The 16341-nt window shown below is 43.5% G+C and overlaps 1 protein-coding gene across 1 annotated transcript in view; it reads left to right on the top strand.

Annotated features, from left to right (window-relative positions):
• The window catches only part of SETBP1 (SET binding protein 1), a 352531-nt gene that overhangs the window by 170376 nt on the left and 165814 nt on the right, over nt 1-16341 (top strand). The window contains exon 3 of the mRNA XM_006766106.2: nt 1395-1448. Coding sequence (XP_006766169.1) covers nt 1395-1448 — 54 coding nt within the window. The remainder of the gene's footprint in view (nt 1-1394; nt 1449-16341) is intronic.

Genomic DNA, 16341 nt, shown 5'->3' with positions numbered 1-16341 from the left:
AGAGAAGGGCCACACTGGCTCTTTGTTAGATGGTGCCACCTTCTCATGGGTCCTTGTGCCTGGAGAGAGCTGATCCTTAAGCCTGGGTGTGGGGAGAAAGGTACAACTTTGACATTCTCCGCCTCCTCTCTGCTCTGTCCCAGCGTTAACACCCCTCTCCTCATTATTTTTGGCAAAGTCATTTAGAGAAGCCAGAAAAGCCCAGTTGAGCTTTTCTGAAGGCTGGAGACCTGGAGTCCAGCATAGCTCCCTCACAATCTCGAACCAAACATAATATTGTTACAGCAAACATGAAATCTTTCCTATTTTTCGCAAATGCTCTCTAGGCCTAACAAAGCTAGCAGTCACATTTCTTGAATCAAAATAATCATCTGCCCTTTTTCTTTACCCCACACTTTTTTAGCATTTTTGCACAAAAATACAGAATGTTAATATTTTATTATTTAATCATATGAGTCAACTAGGTGCTTTTTGGAGAGGATGCAAAAATATTAAAACCTCACCTTTACCCTTTACTATTTTTTTAAAAAATTATTTTTATTGATTTCAGAGAGAAAGGAGAGGGTGAGAAAGACAGAAACATCATTCATGAGAGAAAATTATTGATTGGCTGCCCCACATTGGGGAGCCTGCAACCGGGCATGTGCCCTGACCAGGAATTGAACCGTGACCTCCTGGTTCATAGGTTGATGCTCAATCACTAAGCCAAGTTGTCTGGGCTATCCTGTACTATTGATTAAACACAAAGATACAGAAAAATAGATGAATTTGACTCTTGACTCAAATGATGTGCATGGTAATTTGAGGCATGAGCTATGAATATGTAAATAGTAGATAGGATAAAAAAACACATGATAAAGGGAAACGGAGTCACATGTAGCTGGGAAAAGAAAAGGGTCATTTTTACTGGGCTGATTAACAAAAAAGAGGAAGGAGGAAGAGGAAGAAGAGAAGGGAACAGGGGAGGGAAAGGAGAAGGAGGCCTTTAGCTAGTGGTATCACAGGCTACTTTGATAGTAAGAAGGAAGTCAGGTACCCTCTTCCTAAGAAGTGTATACATCTCTAGACTCCTGTAATTGAACTGACAATTTCAGGTAGGCTGGATCTGCTGAAGTCCTTCCATAGACCATGATCCCCAATTCAAGCATTGGGGACACTTGTGAGAAAGGTAGGAGGCAGTAGAGAGGGACAATGCGGTCAGAGATGTAGTTGTCACAAGGTGAGAAGGTCTTTGAGTTGATGTTCCTGGCCCCTAACTCTCCTACTTTAGCGATTCTGCTTCTTTAGCTCTGGATTTAGTCTATGGCAAGTCCATTGCTGATCAGTCCTCTTCAGGATAGTCTATGCAAACTTTGAGAAGTCTTACTAAGGAAGATTCCTTTGTTCTTTTCCAGCTCCTCACAGCCAGTGACCTTGCAGCCAGTGACCTCAAAGGATTTCAGCCACAGGTAAGTTCCACTGATCCTTTCATGACGTTTGGGAGAGTGAAATGTTCCAGTTTGTTCATGAGTTAAAAAAGTTGGCCCCGGGGCAGAACCCGCCCCCCTCCCTTGTATTTCCAAACTTCTCTGACTCAAGGTGCCAACCTTGACAGTGACCTGGTAGCTTGCCTTCTCCCTCCAGCTCCTCTCTCATCTCATCATGACCAAAACATCTTTTTCTTCTCTCTCTCTTAATATTTTATACTGGGGGAAAATATAGACCAATATGCTTGGAATGTGTGGTGGTGGGTGACTTCATTTAGAAAATGATTAATCCAAGGAGGTAGAGGGTGGGGTGGTCCGCTGTATTCCCCTGTATTTCTCTTTTTTTTTTGGGGGGGGGGGACAGGATAGTCACATTTGTTTAATTGCGTGCACATGCCTTGCAATCATTGGTCTGGCAACTCAGTTCATCTCCGACTCCAGCCCATCTTGGTTGGTGTTGCTGATCTTGGTCAGGAAATGGGCCACCATTCTCTCCGGCCAGAATGCTGTTTGGAGGTCACCATGAGTCAACCACAAGAGGGCCCAGGCAAGGGTTCCCTGGGGACCTCCTGAACAGCACGGAAGATGGGTAGTCACCCTCCCTGTCTCTAGAAGGGGACTTACTGCCTACACACAAACAGATAAGCACCAACACTCAATTCATACCAGACACACAGTCTGTGTGTTCCCCATGGACCCGGCGCAGACAGAGCATGGAGGTCAAGAGAAGTAGATCCTGTAGTGAGAGCTGTGTGCTCTGTAGATACAGGATCAGCAAGCGGGAAATGAGAGGCTGCAAAGAGAGAATGAACAGAATAGCGAGCACCATTGGTGCGTCAAAGGTAAGTTTTTGCACTCTTTGGGGTATTCCCATTACAGCTTGTTGATCCTTCTGTCAGGAATGTCATGAGGCTTAGGAATAAGTAATCAGGAAGCCTGATTGTCAACTATGGAAAACTGCTCATTAATTAAAGTCTTTATTCACATATTCACATAAACTTCCAGGGGAGCTCAGGGAATGCCAAACAAAAACAAAAGAAAATCAACATTTACCCACATCCCATCCACCTCCACACCTACCTCACACACAGTAGCATCCCAGCTAATGATTTATTTTTGTCTGAATATTTATAAAAGGGGAAATGCTTTGTGTGATGTTGTGTTGAGGCTTAAAAAGGGTATCCATTGGAGACTGAGTTTATGGAAGGCATGTGTGTGTGTGTGTGTTGGGAGGGGGAGGCATCGTTGCTTTCTGAAATGATCACATTCTCTCCATGTTTGTCATGCCACATTTCTAGATTATTTAAACTGAATTATTAAGAGAAGCGAAAGTCAGATATATTGGGTGCATCGATAACATGCGAGGCCATGATCCAAGAAAGGCAGCTTCCCTGCTCCCCCCACCAGCCCACAGTTGCTGGTACAGATGGCTCACTCCCCTGGTTCTGTCTGACCTTTCCACATTATCCCATTTGTGTGTCAGCCCCCCAAAGCTAGGAGCATACATCCACATTTTTCACTCCTCAGGATGTGTGTTCCTGAGGCCAGGAAGCCCTGGGAATGTTGTGGCCAGTGCGTAATGCTAAGTTCAGAGTTAATTCTAAAGTGTTATTCCTGCGTCAGAAAGGCCTGGATGTGTCTCAAGTCACTACCACCCTTTGGGCGCTTTTCCAAACAGAAACCATACTGCCCATGTGCTTGGGCCAACCGCACCTCCCAGCCCCACTGCACCAAATTGTTGGCTTCTGATGTTATTTTTTCCTTCTCTCTTTGGGTTTCAGATGATGCTTAGTCCCATGCATCCTGATGTCCACAATAATTCATGGGTCTGTTCCCTTCCAGGAACCATCAGTAGCTTTTGGGAGAGGAATCCACTGAGGACCCCTTTCTGGGGGAACTGTAATCAGGCTTGTAAGCTTTCACACCGTCCACACTAATCACTTGCCTGTAAAAGGCTTTTTTTTTTTCCCTTGATGCCTGATCCTGCTGCGACCTCTTAGGGAAAATTGTCATGATTTCCTTGCTAATCTTGGATGACTCTCAGCTTGGGAAATGTGGACAAGGGCAACTCAATTAGGCTAGACCCACTTGTCTCTTTGTCTCTGTCCTCCTTTCTGCTTCCAGAGAGAAAAGAGGAAGTAAGGAAGAGACTATCTGCCATTCTTCCCAGGATGGCTGGTTTGCAAGGATACCTTGCTCATTGGCGGAGTAAACCCATTGCTCTGCAGGTAGGCTAATGGCTTATGCTAAGATCCTGAGGTTGTAGTTTGCTGTGGGAGTTCGGTGAGCTTGGCCTCTCGACCACAGAGGGTAGGACTATCTCTTAGAGTCAGGCCTGGGGCTGACAGGTGGCTACTTTTTCAAGAAGGTTTAAAGGCACAGATGAAAGAGCTTCTGAAATTCACACCAGAACCACCCAGACTCTTCTCTTCCTTATGATTCCCCCTCCAAACACATCTTTCATTTATCAAGACCCTGTTCTTCTTGCCTTTTGAGGGAACAGACACCCCTGAATCCCTCCTTACGGGGCTTTGGATGACTGGAAATGATTACCCTCATCTCCCTTTGCCAGACTACCCCTCTCCAGTCCCAAAAGGAGTAAAAGAAGGCATCTCCTTCCATTTCTAGAAGCTTAACAATCATATGCTTTCCTCTCCATGTTTCTTTTTATCCTGTTTTCCCCTCCTTAAAAAAGCTATCCATGTTTCCTGGAGAAATTCAAAATGGGTGAGGGTGGTCAAATGTACAAAGTTCCAGTTACAAAATAAATAAGCCTTGGGCATGTACATCATGGTGACTATTGTCATTTCTATAGTTAATAATACTGTATTGTATATTTGACAGTTGTTATGAAAATAAATCTTAAAAGTCTCATCCCAAGAAAAAAAATTTGTAACTGTGTGGTAATGGATGTTAATTATAAGAATTTTTAAAGAAATTTGGGAAATACAAAAAAAAAAAAGAAAAGAAAAAATACCTTGTTTATGCAAGTGTAGATAATGACATTAATGACATTTAGGGGTGTGATCTTTAATGTACATAGGCATACACATGGATGGGTTGTTGAAAATTGATATCATTTTTTATATACTTTATTATGTTACCTTCTTTCTTGTTTGTTTGCGTGCTTCCCATGTCACTGGAAAATCTTCTAGCAGCAGGCTATTTTTGTCCGCTTGCTAGTACCGTCATTTATTTACCACTCCCCTCTTGTTAGACATTCCATTCCTTTTGCAGGCTGAGCTCTGCAGGAGTGATCCAAGGCAAATGCTAGATTGGGGCTCACAACTAGGACACAAATAGCATCCCAGCTTCTTGGCATTTAGTTCTTCTTTGTTTCTTAGTTCCTACAGGAATGCGATGGTTGCTTAAACTTTGTAGTAGGGTGTCCATGTGGGTGTGCCCATGGGCATGTGTACACATGTTTACAAGGGTCCCAGTTGGAATGTGGTGAATAAATAACGATGTGGGGCCCAATCTCAGATGCAGATTTCACATGCCCAGCCACCATGCTGGGAAAGCTACCTTGCAAAAACCTATCCCCCACTGGCTGAAGCACTTGGCCCTCTCCTACTTTCCAAACCAATACTTCTTTCAGGAAAAAATTATGTTGTACTTCAAGTGTGACTCATGATAGGATCTTAGGGGGTGAGTGTAATAGTTATCCTATAAAGGGTAGCAGTTTATGAGAAATTTTTATAATGTCCATGGCTATGATGGCCAAGGGGACATTGCAGTAAAAGGGGAGGGAATAAATGAGAATGCACAGGAAAACATTTTCCAGAGTGAAGAAAACAGGGCTTTGGTCACTGAGTTACCATTTCATTCAGAGGCTTCCAGAGAGACCTTTATGTGGGACGTCCTGCTGTGCACACTCTTCCCCAGAAGTTGACAGTTCTGGCATGTCCTGCCACTAATGTCAGCTTTGTAACTCTGGGAACATTACTTAATGTCTTTATCCTCAATTTCCTTATTAAGGAAAAAAGTTGTGCAGCTTATCTCACAGATTATTGCGAGGGATCAAATAAGACAATGTGTGTGAAAACAGCTTACCACGGGGCCCACCACACGCAGTGAATTTAATTTCTTCTTTCTGTTAGAGATGTGCAGGTTGAATTATTCAAGGAGAAAATGAATATATTATAGACCAAGCAGGGAAGACTTCCAGATGGAGGTGTCATTGTACCTGGGTCAAGACAGGTGATAAGGAAGTGAGGTAATGAATGAATTTATACTGGGGCAGGGGCAGCCTGAATGAAGGCCAAAATAGGGGTGAGATGCTTGGGTGTATTCTGGAGACTTGCAGTGGTTTAATTAATCTGGTTCAGGTGTAACTATGATGGGATTTTAGTTTGAAAATTATGTTGGGGTCATATTGCAGAGGTTTTAAAACTCTGGAAAAAAGAGTCATACTTTTAAAAAATAACTATTACTGAAGTTTTCAAACTTATACAAAAGTAGGCATAATAGGATAAGAAAACTCCATATATTTTCCAACTTCTATTATTTAGTATTCAACTTCAGTTGTATGATGCTAAAAAAGGTCCTAATTTGTATCATGTGCCCATTTCTGTGGTGTAAATATCTTTACCTTGACCAATTTTAAGCTGCCAGAGGTTTAATAGCCTGCTTGCCAAGTTTTTGACAGGCAGCTTTCTGGAGCTGATGGGAACATATCTCTTGCCCAGCCTCAATAATCATTATCATTTGACACTCTTACTTCGTAAATACTCCCAGCTACTTTTACTTTTGATTTTAATTTTTGGACAGTGTATTTTAAAATTCCCACTTATCATGCTATTTCACTCATAAATACTTCAGTAAGCTTCACTAATAAGGGCTTCTTAAAAAATCACAGTGCCATTATCACACCTACCAAAATCAGCAAGAATCCCTTAATATTTTCCGATACCCAGTTCATATTCAGATTTCCCTGATTGTCATAATATCTCATTTTACAGTTGACTGGTTTGAATTGGGATTGAGTTTAGAATTTGCCATCCATCTGAAGACAGTAGGAGCCATTGAAGATTTGAGGGTGGGAAAGAGCCAGAATTGTGAGGCAAGAAGCTTATGCCGTAGGTAGTAGGGTGATAAAATGAAGAGAGGACCCAGCAATAGTTCTGACCATGAGTCCCTATGGGAATTAGCAGGGAATGATGCTGGGGTAGAGTCAGTGGAGATGCTGCTGAGGGGACAAATGCCAGAGAAAGTACATGAGGACAGAAGCATTGGGCTCAGCAGCTGCTTGGCTGGTTGGAGAAATAGGGATAGCTGTCCGCCACAGAGGGTGACCAGAGGACGTGCAGACTGAGAAGATGCTGTGTTCATCCCCGGGTTAAGTATGATAACAGCACCATGTTCAAAGGAGGGAGCTTTCTTCTCCCTCAACAAACCCTTACTTTTTTTTCCCCCTCAGCCTCGAAATCAGTTCTACTCATAGGTCATCCGGGGATATAATTATCTGCAAAATATCTTGAGCTCCATGGTCTTAACCCAGAAGGTTTTAACGCAAGAACCCCCAAACATTTCATGAAGAGAAGCTACTTTTTTGGAAGATATGGCTGTGGAATTTGAGTAGAAAGAAATCCTAGCTGTGCGCATCTCCCAACAGAAAAGGCCAGGTGAAGCGGAGAAGGGTCCATGACAGTAGCCTAGGGCTGGGTGGTGTTGTGTGGTTTGGCTTGCTGCAGACGGGTGCTCCTACACTGGGAAGTAGCACAGCAGGTTGGATAGTTTGGGGCTTCTGACAGCTCGTGTCTTTTTAGTGTAAAACCCTTGAGTTCCCCGGTTGCTTGTTCATCTAGGGTTGATCATGTCTTTTCAACAGAACCACCACTATCTGACTCTACTCCACACGGGCACCCGCTGCCTACAAGTTCGGCACCAACAGTTGTAAAGATTGAGATGGCAGCTCTGAGTTTCCCAGAGCACTCAGCCCTATGAGCTCAGGGTTGGTGTTAGTACTTGCTCACAGTGCCTTGGACTGAGTACATGTGCTGAGGACTTAGGGCAACTGTGCTTATGCGAGAAAGTATTCTTTGAACTTTATATGCATCATCTCATTTAATTGTTACAAGGCCTTTATGAAATCAACAATACTACTATCTCCCTATCACAGGCAAGCACAGGGAACTTACGGTTACAAAGTCCCTAAGTGGCAGAATTGGGATTGGAACCCAGGCAATCTGGTTCCAACCTCTTTGTTCTTAACCACTTCAGTAATACCACCTTGAACTAGAGAGTATCCCCATGGTTATGATAATTTAAACCCTGACTTACCACTGATATGACCAGGAAAACAACCTCACCTTCACTTGTGTACATCCTAAATTTTCTTAACCTTTGTCTGGTTCTAGAAAAAAGCGTTTAATACATTTCAGAGTAATAGACGGGATTAATGCAGAGCATTTTGAATCCTTCCATCTTGGTGAGGAATTTTTGTTGCTCTCATTCCCTTCCTTCCCAAACTCCCAATGGAAGAGTCGTGGTGGCAGCTGCCCCTTCTACACAGGAGGAAACTGAGTTGAGGCAGAGGTCGGCCGTGTAGTTTCTTCATCTAAGACACACAGCAGTGAAAAAACAGGTTGGCTTATTTTGAACTCATCACATAATCTACTTTGCCATTTGGGGAAGAACCATTCCAGAGCAAGACAGTGTATAAGGAAGTCCTGCTACCTACCAATGATGCTTGCTTACCTCCTCCCTCCATTCCAAAGCTGGAAGAGGAGAGAGAGCACCCAGGCTGTGGTTCACAACCTGGACTGCAGATGGGAACTATTGGGCGAGCTTATGAAAATTACAGGAGGCCAAGCCTAACCCCATTGAATAAGTCCGGGTAGAGTCCAGATATTGGTGTTTTCAGAAGTCCACCCCCCTCCGCCCCCAGGATCCAAATCAACCTCATAATTTTCTTTTCTTTTTTTTAAAAAAAAAGCAAAACACCAAAAAACAACAACATAGAAAACAACCAAACAAACAAACACCCTGCAATACAGAGGAAATCTTGAAGGGAGAGAAGGTAAAGGGCCTCACATTCGAATAGTATCTCCCCTGTGTCAGGAATATGTATGTGCTTCACCTGCCCCCAGCATCTGAAACCCACACCAACCCCCTGACTCCTCCCCTTTCACAGAGGGGGAAACCATGGTCCAAGCTGAGCAAGCGTGGCCATGCATGGATGCAGTAAAGCCTACAAGCTCATCCCCTGCTATTCCCACTCAGCTGTTGAGATTTGCCCAGTATCTTAAACAAGCTAGTGTTGGTGTTTGGGGTCATGGCCTCCTCTGTTGGACACCTGGGCATTCTTTCTGGACTCTAAGAGATATCCAAAAAGATCCAGCTTTATGCACCTAATTCCCTTGACATCAGGAGAGGGATTGATCTCCACGATCCTTCTTGCTCAGCTCAGTTTCTTGTGTAGTAAATCCATGCCTTTTTCTCAAGGCCTTATTTCGACTTGCCTTCCATCTGCTGCCACGCATCTTTGCTCTTTGATTCACTGCTGTTCAGAGCATGGATTTCAGACCAGTGGCAGCCGGTCAAGTGTGTGTTACTGGCTCACAGTGAGATACCTCTAGAACCAGAGTTTGGAAACGTTTCTAGCAACTTGCTGTTTCCATGATATCCAAACATGTGATCATTTTCCTACTTACTTATCCTTATAGTATTTTACCCAAGTAAATTGAAGATAAAAATAACATCTGGCCATTCACCAAAAACCATTTGAGACGTTCTGTTCTAATTATGCAATTTCCTATTTTTATTAAAAGGGTAGGATCTGGACTCTTGTTTTTCTCTGCTGCCTTCTGTGAGTTCATGGCAATATATTTGTATTATGAATAGTGTTCCCCCTGCAAAAAATAAAAATAACAATGGCTCCGCCTGTAAAGGTGTCTCTCTGGCTCTTGGAGGAAACCTACACAAACCATGGATCTTTTCCCATAATTCCTAAGGCAACCCACTTAATTATTTTTGTTCCCAAACTTGTACATCTGTGACAATAGTAGACCATTTTTAACAAAAATAATTTGCTCACATGTCTACACATAGCCAGCACTAAAACCCAAACTGACTCTATTAATTCTTCTTACAGAAAATCCACAGCTTCATACGGCAGGTATGTTCTTTGCACTGCCTGCTTTGACACTGTTTTTAGTGGATTTTTTTTTTCCCCTTAAAAACCAGCATTGGTATATGGTCCCAGAGAGAGAAGTTCCCCAGGTGTTTCCAGAGTGTCTGGCCTTTCAGTGGAATATTCTGAAGTTTTAATAAGTTCTCTTGGGATATGAAGTCTCTTTAGAATTTAGTGAATATTTTGTTCCTTCCAGGATGTCCTGACCCTCTGAGGGCTGAGTGCAGGTGGACCCAACTTAAAACAAAGGAATATGTAGAAGTTCATGCCTGAGAACTTAATAGGCGGGTGTTGGGAGGGTTATTCATGGGCAGAGATTTTTCTACTCTATCAAAGGAATCAACATAAGTTATCTGTCCTAGGGTATTCAAAAATGATTTAGCCTTTTAAAATCTGATTTAAGATCAATTCTTCAGAATAGAAGCAAGGACAACCAGTGGGGATTCACTTTGAATATCATCCTCTTCATTTTCAACTATAGTTTTCTCATCTAAAACAAACAAAACAAAACAAAACAAAAAACTTAGCCTCAAGGATGCAGAATTAGATGATTTCTGTGATCCCCCGAGATTCACAAAGTTTAATTAATCTGTGATTTCTTCCACCATCTTCATGTTTCTAGTTTCTATTCTTGTTTTTCCCTTCAATCCTTCTGGTAAAGAGGTATCAATCTTTGCTTCTTAAAAACCATCCTGTAATTCTGCTCCTTTAGGCCTGAGGCCATTGATGTTTTGTGATGAATCTCAGATAAGTGTTTATTAGCAGATTGAGTTATAGTGTCAGCTCTCCCCGTGTCTACATTTTAATATTTTATATAACTTTGTTCTATACATTTTAGGTCTAGGAATGACTCACATACAGAAAATGCAAATTCACAGACCACCTTTAGGACTTGAAAGAAGGTACCTTTTTCATAATTGCTTTAGCAAGGTAGTTTCAAATCTACCTCCTGAGAAAGAAGGTCCACCTCTCCAACAAATATGCAAGCTTGCCTTTTAAGTTCTTTCCAACTCTATTGCCTGGCTCACACTTCAGCCCTCTTGTCCTCCCACCCATCTATCTACCCAACCCCTTTCCAACCATCTCATACCAAACAAAGGGATTGATTGAGAGGTGTCAGGAGACCCTCACAAGAGAGGGGCCCCTCCTGGTGGAACAGCTTGCAGCTCTCAACGGCACCTTCCAGCCATCTGCTTGCTTGCGTTTGGAGGCTGTATCAAGTCTGCCAACAGCCTCCACCACAGTTTTCTGTTATTTTCCTGATAATGACCGCCCCCTGTCTCCCTCTCCAGCTCTGCACATAATGTTCCTGCTACATCTCCCACCTTCCTAAAAATGTGTGTCAGATCCTCTGGCAGAACTGTGCTTCCAACAGGTGTCCTAAGCCAATGACACGCAAGACGAGAAAACTCTATGATGTCGTAGATCACTATATATAGTAAAAATTGATGCTCATTTAGTAACATAACACAGATTTCTCCTACCCTGCTGTGTCCACTAACTAGCACAGAGACCATATCCCATTACTTTATCATGTAAGAGTTAAGAGCAGTGATTCTTGGCTCAAACTGATAAGTTCAAATTACAGGTCTGCTGTGTACTGTGTGACCTTCATAAGTTATTGACCTTGTTGCTCATTAGTGAAAGGATACATACCTGATGGGGTTTGAAGAGGATTCAAAGGACAGTGTCTGGCATATGGTAAGCACTTCATAAATACACACTATAATTCTTGTTGTTCTTAAAAGGTATGTAATTGAAATTCAATCTGGACCACTGAAGTCAGGGTTACAACACAAATGGCAGCTTCCCAAGACAGTATAATAGATTGGGGATTAGCAAAGAAGGAAAAAGAAACATAAACCACAAACAAACAAAAATCTAGATCCTGCCTGATCTTTCCATCAGTTTGTTGATGACATTTGCCAGTTGAAGTGAGCAATGGCAGACACTGCAGCCCTGCGAGAGTGTCCCTTGAAGAGGATGAGGAGGACAGAGATGGACGAGAGTGGATGAAGGATGGAGAGGGACTGTTTGACCAGGAGATAAGAACACCCACCACTGCCTTCATTGATTGCTTCCTTCCCTTATCATCTATGGCCCTTTCTGAATTAACATTTTATCTCTTTCCCATGAGGAGGACTAGCTTGAAAGTATTAAAATTATTTTAAACAAATGTATCAAGAGCTTCTCAACCACCAGAGTATTGAACCAACTGTCTTGGGTTCACTGATCTCAGCCTAATTCTGTACATCACGTTGGCTCCAACTGTTGAGGAGACATAGGCACAGTGATGTACTGCCCAGGGAAATTAGTGAGGAATGAACTAAGGGCATATGTATGGGTGCTGTTCAGGAGACTGTGTGCAGGCCTGGGGACTTTAGCGACTTTATATAATGACTTTCACACTCATAAATTCAGTTGTTTCTGTATTTAAAAAAATGAGACAAAGGTGACTCAGGAGGATGTGGGTTCTGGATTTTGCACTGAGATGGCACCTATAGGTAGGACCCATCCTGGCCATAGGACTCTTGTCTCTGGCAAGCAGTCCATCCCCACGTGTGGACAGGGAAGATAGCTTGCTGATAGGAATGAAAGGTCTGTGCTCAAAAGCCTGCCTTGACTCTACTATGAGAAAACACAGCTGGCGAACTTGGGCTTTCTCACCCTTCATCTGGGTAGGAACAGAAACGGCAAAGGGAGGAATGGGGATTGAGCATTGTGTAAAAAAAGCATCTGTGTGCTTCCAGCAAAAAGTAGATGCTCCATAAATACTTGTAGAACCCACTCCAGGGATGTGTGTATACCGGGGGTGAAAACGGATCCCGCAAACCAAAATGCAAGTATCCAAACTATTTCCCTGGTACTTTCTGGTCTTGTGGTTATAATGAAGATGTCTTTATTACTTGTCTTATTTTTGGAGCTATCAAGTTTTGTGAGCCTTTTTTAGGGCAACCAAATCTTTGTAGGGTTACGTATCTTTCACTAATACTTTATGGTATTTATGGTAGGAGTGTTCAAGTAGCTCTGGAGCTGGCACTAGAAATACACAGCTAAGAATTAAACCAGAGTTTGGTTCACCCTCCTCGAGCCTATTAACTCATTGGCATCCTGGAAAAGGTGACTGAGGTATGGGATCCTAGGAGAAGTGGGGAGAGTGTCGAAAAAGAAACGCCTGTGAAATCTCAGCCAGCAGGCGTCTGGAGAGACAGTGCGTTTTATTCCTGATAAATGCCAGCAGAAAAGAGCAATCAGCTACATGGGAGCTGGACAAATTAAATGGCTGAGTATTATTTCAAAGGAGAGCTTGGGCAGCATCAGAAATTCCCCATCAGCTGTAATAACGCCAATTACTGTGCCAATTGTAGATTCCATCGAGATGTTTAGTGCAATCAGGCAGCGAACTCTTGCAGGGGCCTGATGGGTTTTGTTTACTCCGCATGTGCATTTGTAGAGAATCTTCTGCACCCACAGGCTTAGAGCTCCGAGCCTCCTCCCCTCAGTCCAGATTCACACACAGCTGAGGGAGATTACCCTGGAGCAGGAGCAGGCTGGGCAGGCTGGGCCGTGTCCCCTCTCACTGGAGAATGCCCAGGATGTAAATACAAAGAGCGCAGCTGGGTGTGGTAGTTCTTAGTGATTTAGCAACTTATAGAAAGTACCCGTGTTTGCTTCCTGTAAAAGATGTACTCTCCGTAGATTATCCAACTGGTAAATAAGTATTTATTTCTGATTATGAGCAGGTCTCCTTGGCATGTTGGAGCCTTGGACAGATCACCATTAAACAATAATAACAAACATGAAGCCGGGAGGAGAGAACTCGCCAAGAGTTCATTAAGCCTTAAATACTGACAAATGGGGTAAGGCGGGGTGGGGGTGTGTATGTCATGCAGGGGCTTTCATTGTCTCCCTTTTCAAACCATTTGGTTGTAAGGCAAGCATACATATCATTTCAAATATGGGAAGAGATCAGAAGAGACAAGGAGATCCCTCCACCCCTAACATTTGAGCAGGGAATAGAAAATTTTGAGAGTGTACAGGAACATTCATTTTCTGTTTGCGTTTGGCCCTGTGGAAATTAATGGGTGTGTGGCTCCAGCTACATTGAGCAGTTTGTGATTCTCTCAATTGAGGAAGGTGCTAATCATGGGCGTTACTGAGCGCCTGGCCTGACTGACAGCTGGGGTGGAAGCTGCTGGGGATGCAGAAGAGTTAAAGCTGATTTGATTACACTTGTGCTCAGCTGTCATCTGAGGCCAGAGCCTGGAGGACAATAGGAAGCTATTCTCTTCCCTCTGCTTTGTGACAAGCAACCTTTGTGTCATCTTTTTTTTTTTTCCTTTTTTAACCTGCCTCTTCCTCCTTGAAGCCCAGGATAAAGCCCCTTTGCCTGAGGAAGAAAGGATTCTTCCCAATTGAAAGGCAGCTGCCAGTGCCTCCAAGTGAGTGCTCATCACTCACATGCCCTCTGTTTTCCAGCCGCTGCTGACTCCCTGTCCACAAGACTATTCATCAGGGCAGGTCCTGTTTCAGACAAGAAGTTAGACGTGAGATCAGGCAGGGACAAGGGATGGGTCTATAGAGTAGCAGGTTAGGGTGGCAGGCTCATGCTCTGGGCTTCAGCAGCCTTGCACCTAATCATTTCAGTAAAGATCGTAGTGTGTGTGTGTGTGTGTGAGTGTGTGTGTGTGTGTGTGTGTGTGTATGCCTGTACCTGTGTTTGTTTCCCCTAAAAGATGTACTTCAACCAGTGCATTCGGTTTGACACCAGCCATTCTGCAGATGACAGCTGTTCAGATAACACTCCTGGCTCTCAGATAAGAGGCAGAGCTTGTCTCCTGCAAACCCCCAGGGACAGAAACGGCCCTCAGAAATCACAAGATAACTAGGAAGCTTTCAGTGGAGGTGAAGGCGTTGAATCCCGCCATGTGTACTGAGCATCAGTTACTCCACCCCCAGGGGCAAAGGGAGCTGCCACATCTGGCCTCCTCTTCAGCATGCCTTGGAAGGGATTCAGGGACCTCCTTGATTGCAGGTGATTCATGTGTTCACATGTGAACCCAGAGGACAGTGCTGGCTTGGTGATACAGCTCCACCATGAGCAGGGGAGCTGTTCCAAGGTCAAAAGCAGCCTCAGTGGCTGTGATTGTGTGCCTGCCCCTGGAGTCCCGGCTCAGAATCACTGACATAGCTCAGCCATGAGAACAAACTCTCCTCCTGCAGCAAATACTCTTCCCCATCTTCCTCTATAATACCTTTTTTTATTATGCCATAACCAATTCAGGGTTTTAAGATACTTGGCCCTCGTGCCAATCTTAGTGACTTCACTTTCCTTGAATATGCATCAGTCTACATTAGCTAATCAGGATGCTGTGCATTAAATGCCTCTCTACAAGCTACAGGACCATCTGCCAAAAGCTATGGCCACAGAGACTTTTTAAGAAGGCGTTTCATTCCTTGCACTTGTGGAATGAATAGGATCCTTCTCTAAACCCATAGACAGGATACAAAGCAATAAAACAGCTTATATTTATGTAACAGTTTTGTGTACCTTCTTATACTTCATGGCACCAGAAACATGTGAAATACTGGAGGATAATTACCTGCATTTACAGAAGAAAAAGTAGAGACTGAAGCAGATTAAGTGATTTGCTCAATGACTCCAGCAGTTTAGTGGTAAAATGACCACAGGGATTCACTAAGACCTTCAGACCCTAAAGCCCCTTTCCCCTTTGTTCTTTGCTCTCTTGGCCACAGATTGAAAGACACAGAGTAGTGGTATTGTGTACCAGTGGCATCGCTGTACATTTTGGTTTTATCTGTAGAGGAGATTCAGAATTTCTCCTAAACTAATTATTCCCGAAGGAAACCTAGAAGCAGTGAGAGTTGGTTGAGGAGGCCACTCCAGTTTCTTTGGGAAGTGCTTCCCAGCAACGGAAACCTGTTCCCAGGTGCCTTGTTAGCACCCAGTCTCTGGGTGCTTTTGAGTGGCATCTGATGGGAAGGCAGGTACCAGACCTGAAAATGAATCTCAGCTTCTGTACTTTCTGGCTCTGTGACCTTGTTCAAGTTCGATAACCTCTCTGAGCCTCAGTTTTCTCATGGAGGGAGCAATATTCACCTCACCGGGTGTAAGAATGATTAAGCACATATGTAAGGGACCTAGCGCTTTACCTGGAACCATGTAGTTTCTCAATAAATGTAATTATAAGCAATCTTCAGCTTGGCATTTCTCCAAGTCATTGCACCCCATGTGTCTCCTCTTGCCCTGCATCCTCTTGAAAGCAGACACTCTCTATGCAGGTTAAGGACCCAGCAGGTCCTTCTAATGGTAGCAGTGGGTCCCAGTGAAGAAACTTTAAAACCCACTGTAGATTCAGAAACCAGAAAAAGCGGGCAAAGAGGGGGTAAATGGGGATGGAAATAGGCTTAGCTTGAGGCAATGCAGTGGGCAGATTATGTTTTATTGAGTCGTACACTTGCAACCTGTATGGTTTTGCGAACCAATCTCACCCCAGTAAATTCAATTTAAAAAAGAAAAGAAAAGGAAAAGGTCATTGGAAAATGGAGCTGGAATCTCCTCAGCAGCTCTGAGTAATTCACAAGTATGCCATTAAGGAAATAGTGTTTATGTTTGCCAAGAGATGATACATACTCTTGTTCATATAAAACTTTTTCCAGCCCTTTACACTAGGCCCTGCTGGCTTCTGGAAGAAGTCTTTCCCAAAATAACTGACCTGG

Source organism: Myotis davidii, unplaced genomic scaffold (assembly GCF_000327345.1).
Source record: "Myotis davidii unplaced genomic scaffold, ASM32734v1 scaffold259, whole genome shotgun sequence".
Taxonomy (NCBI): Eukaryota; Metazoa; Chordata; class Mammalia; order Chiroptera; family Vespertilionidae; genus Myotis; species Myotis davidii.
The sequence above is the reverse complement of the archived record's forward strand: the minus strand, read 5'-3'. Positions and strand labels throughout refer to the sequence as shown.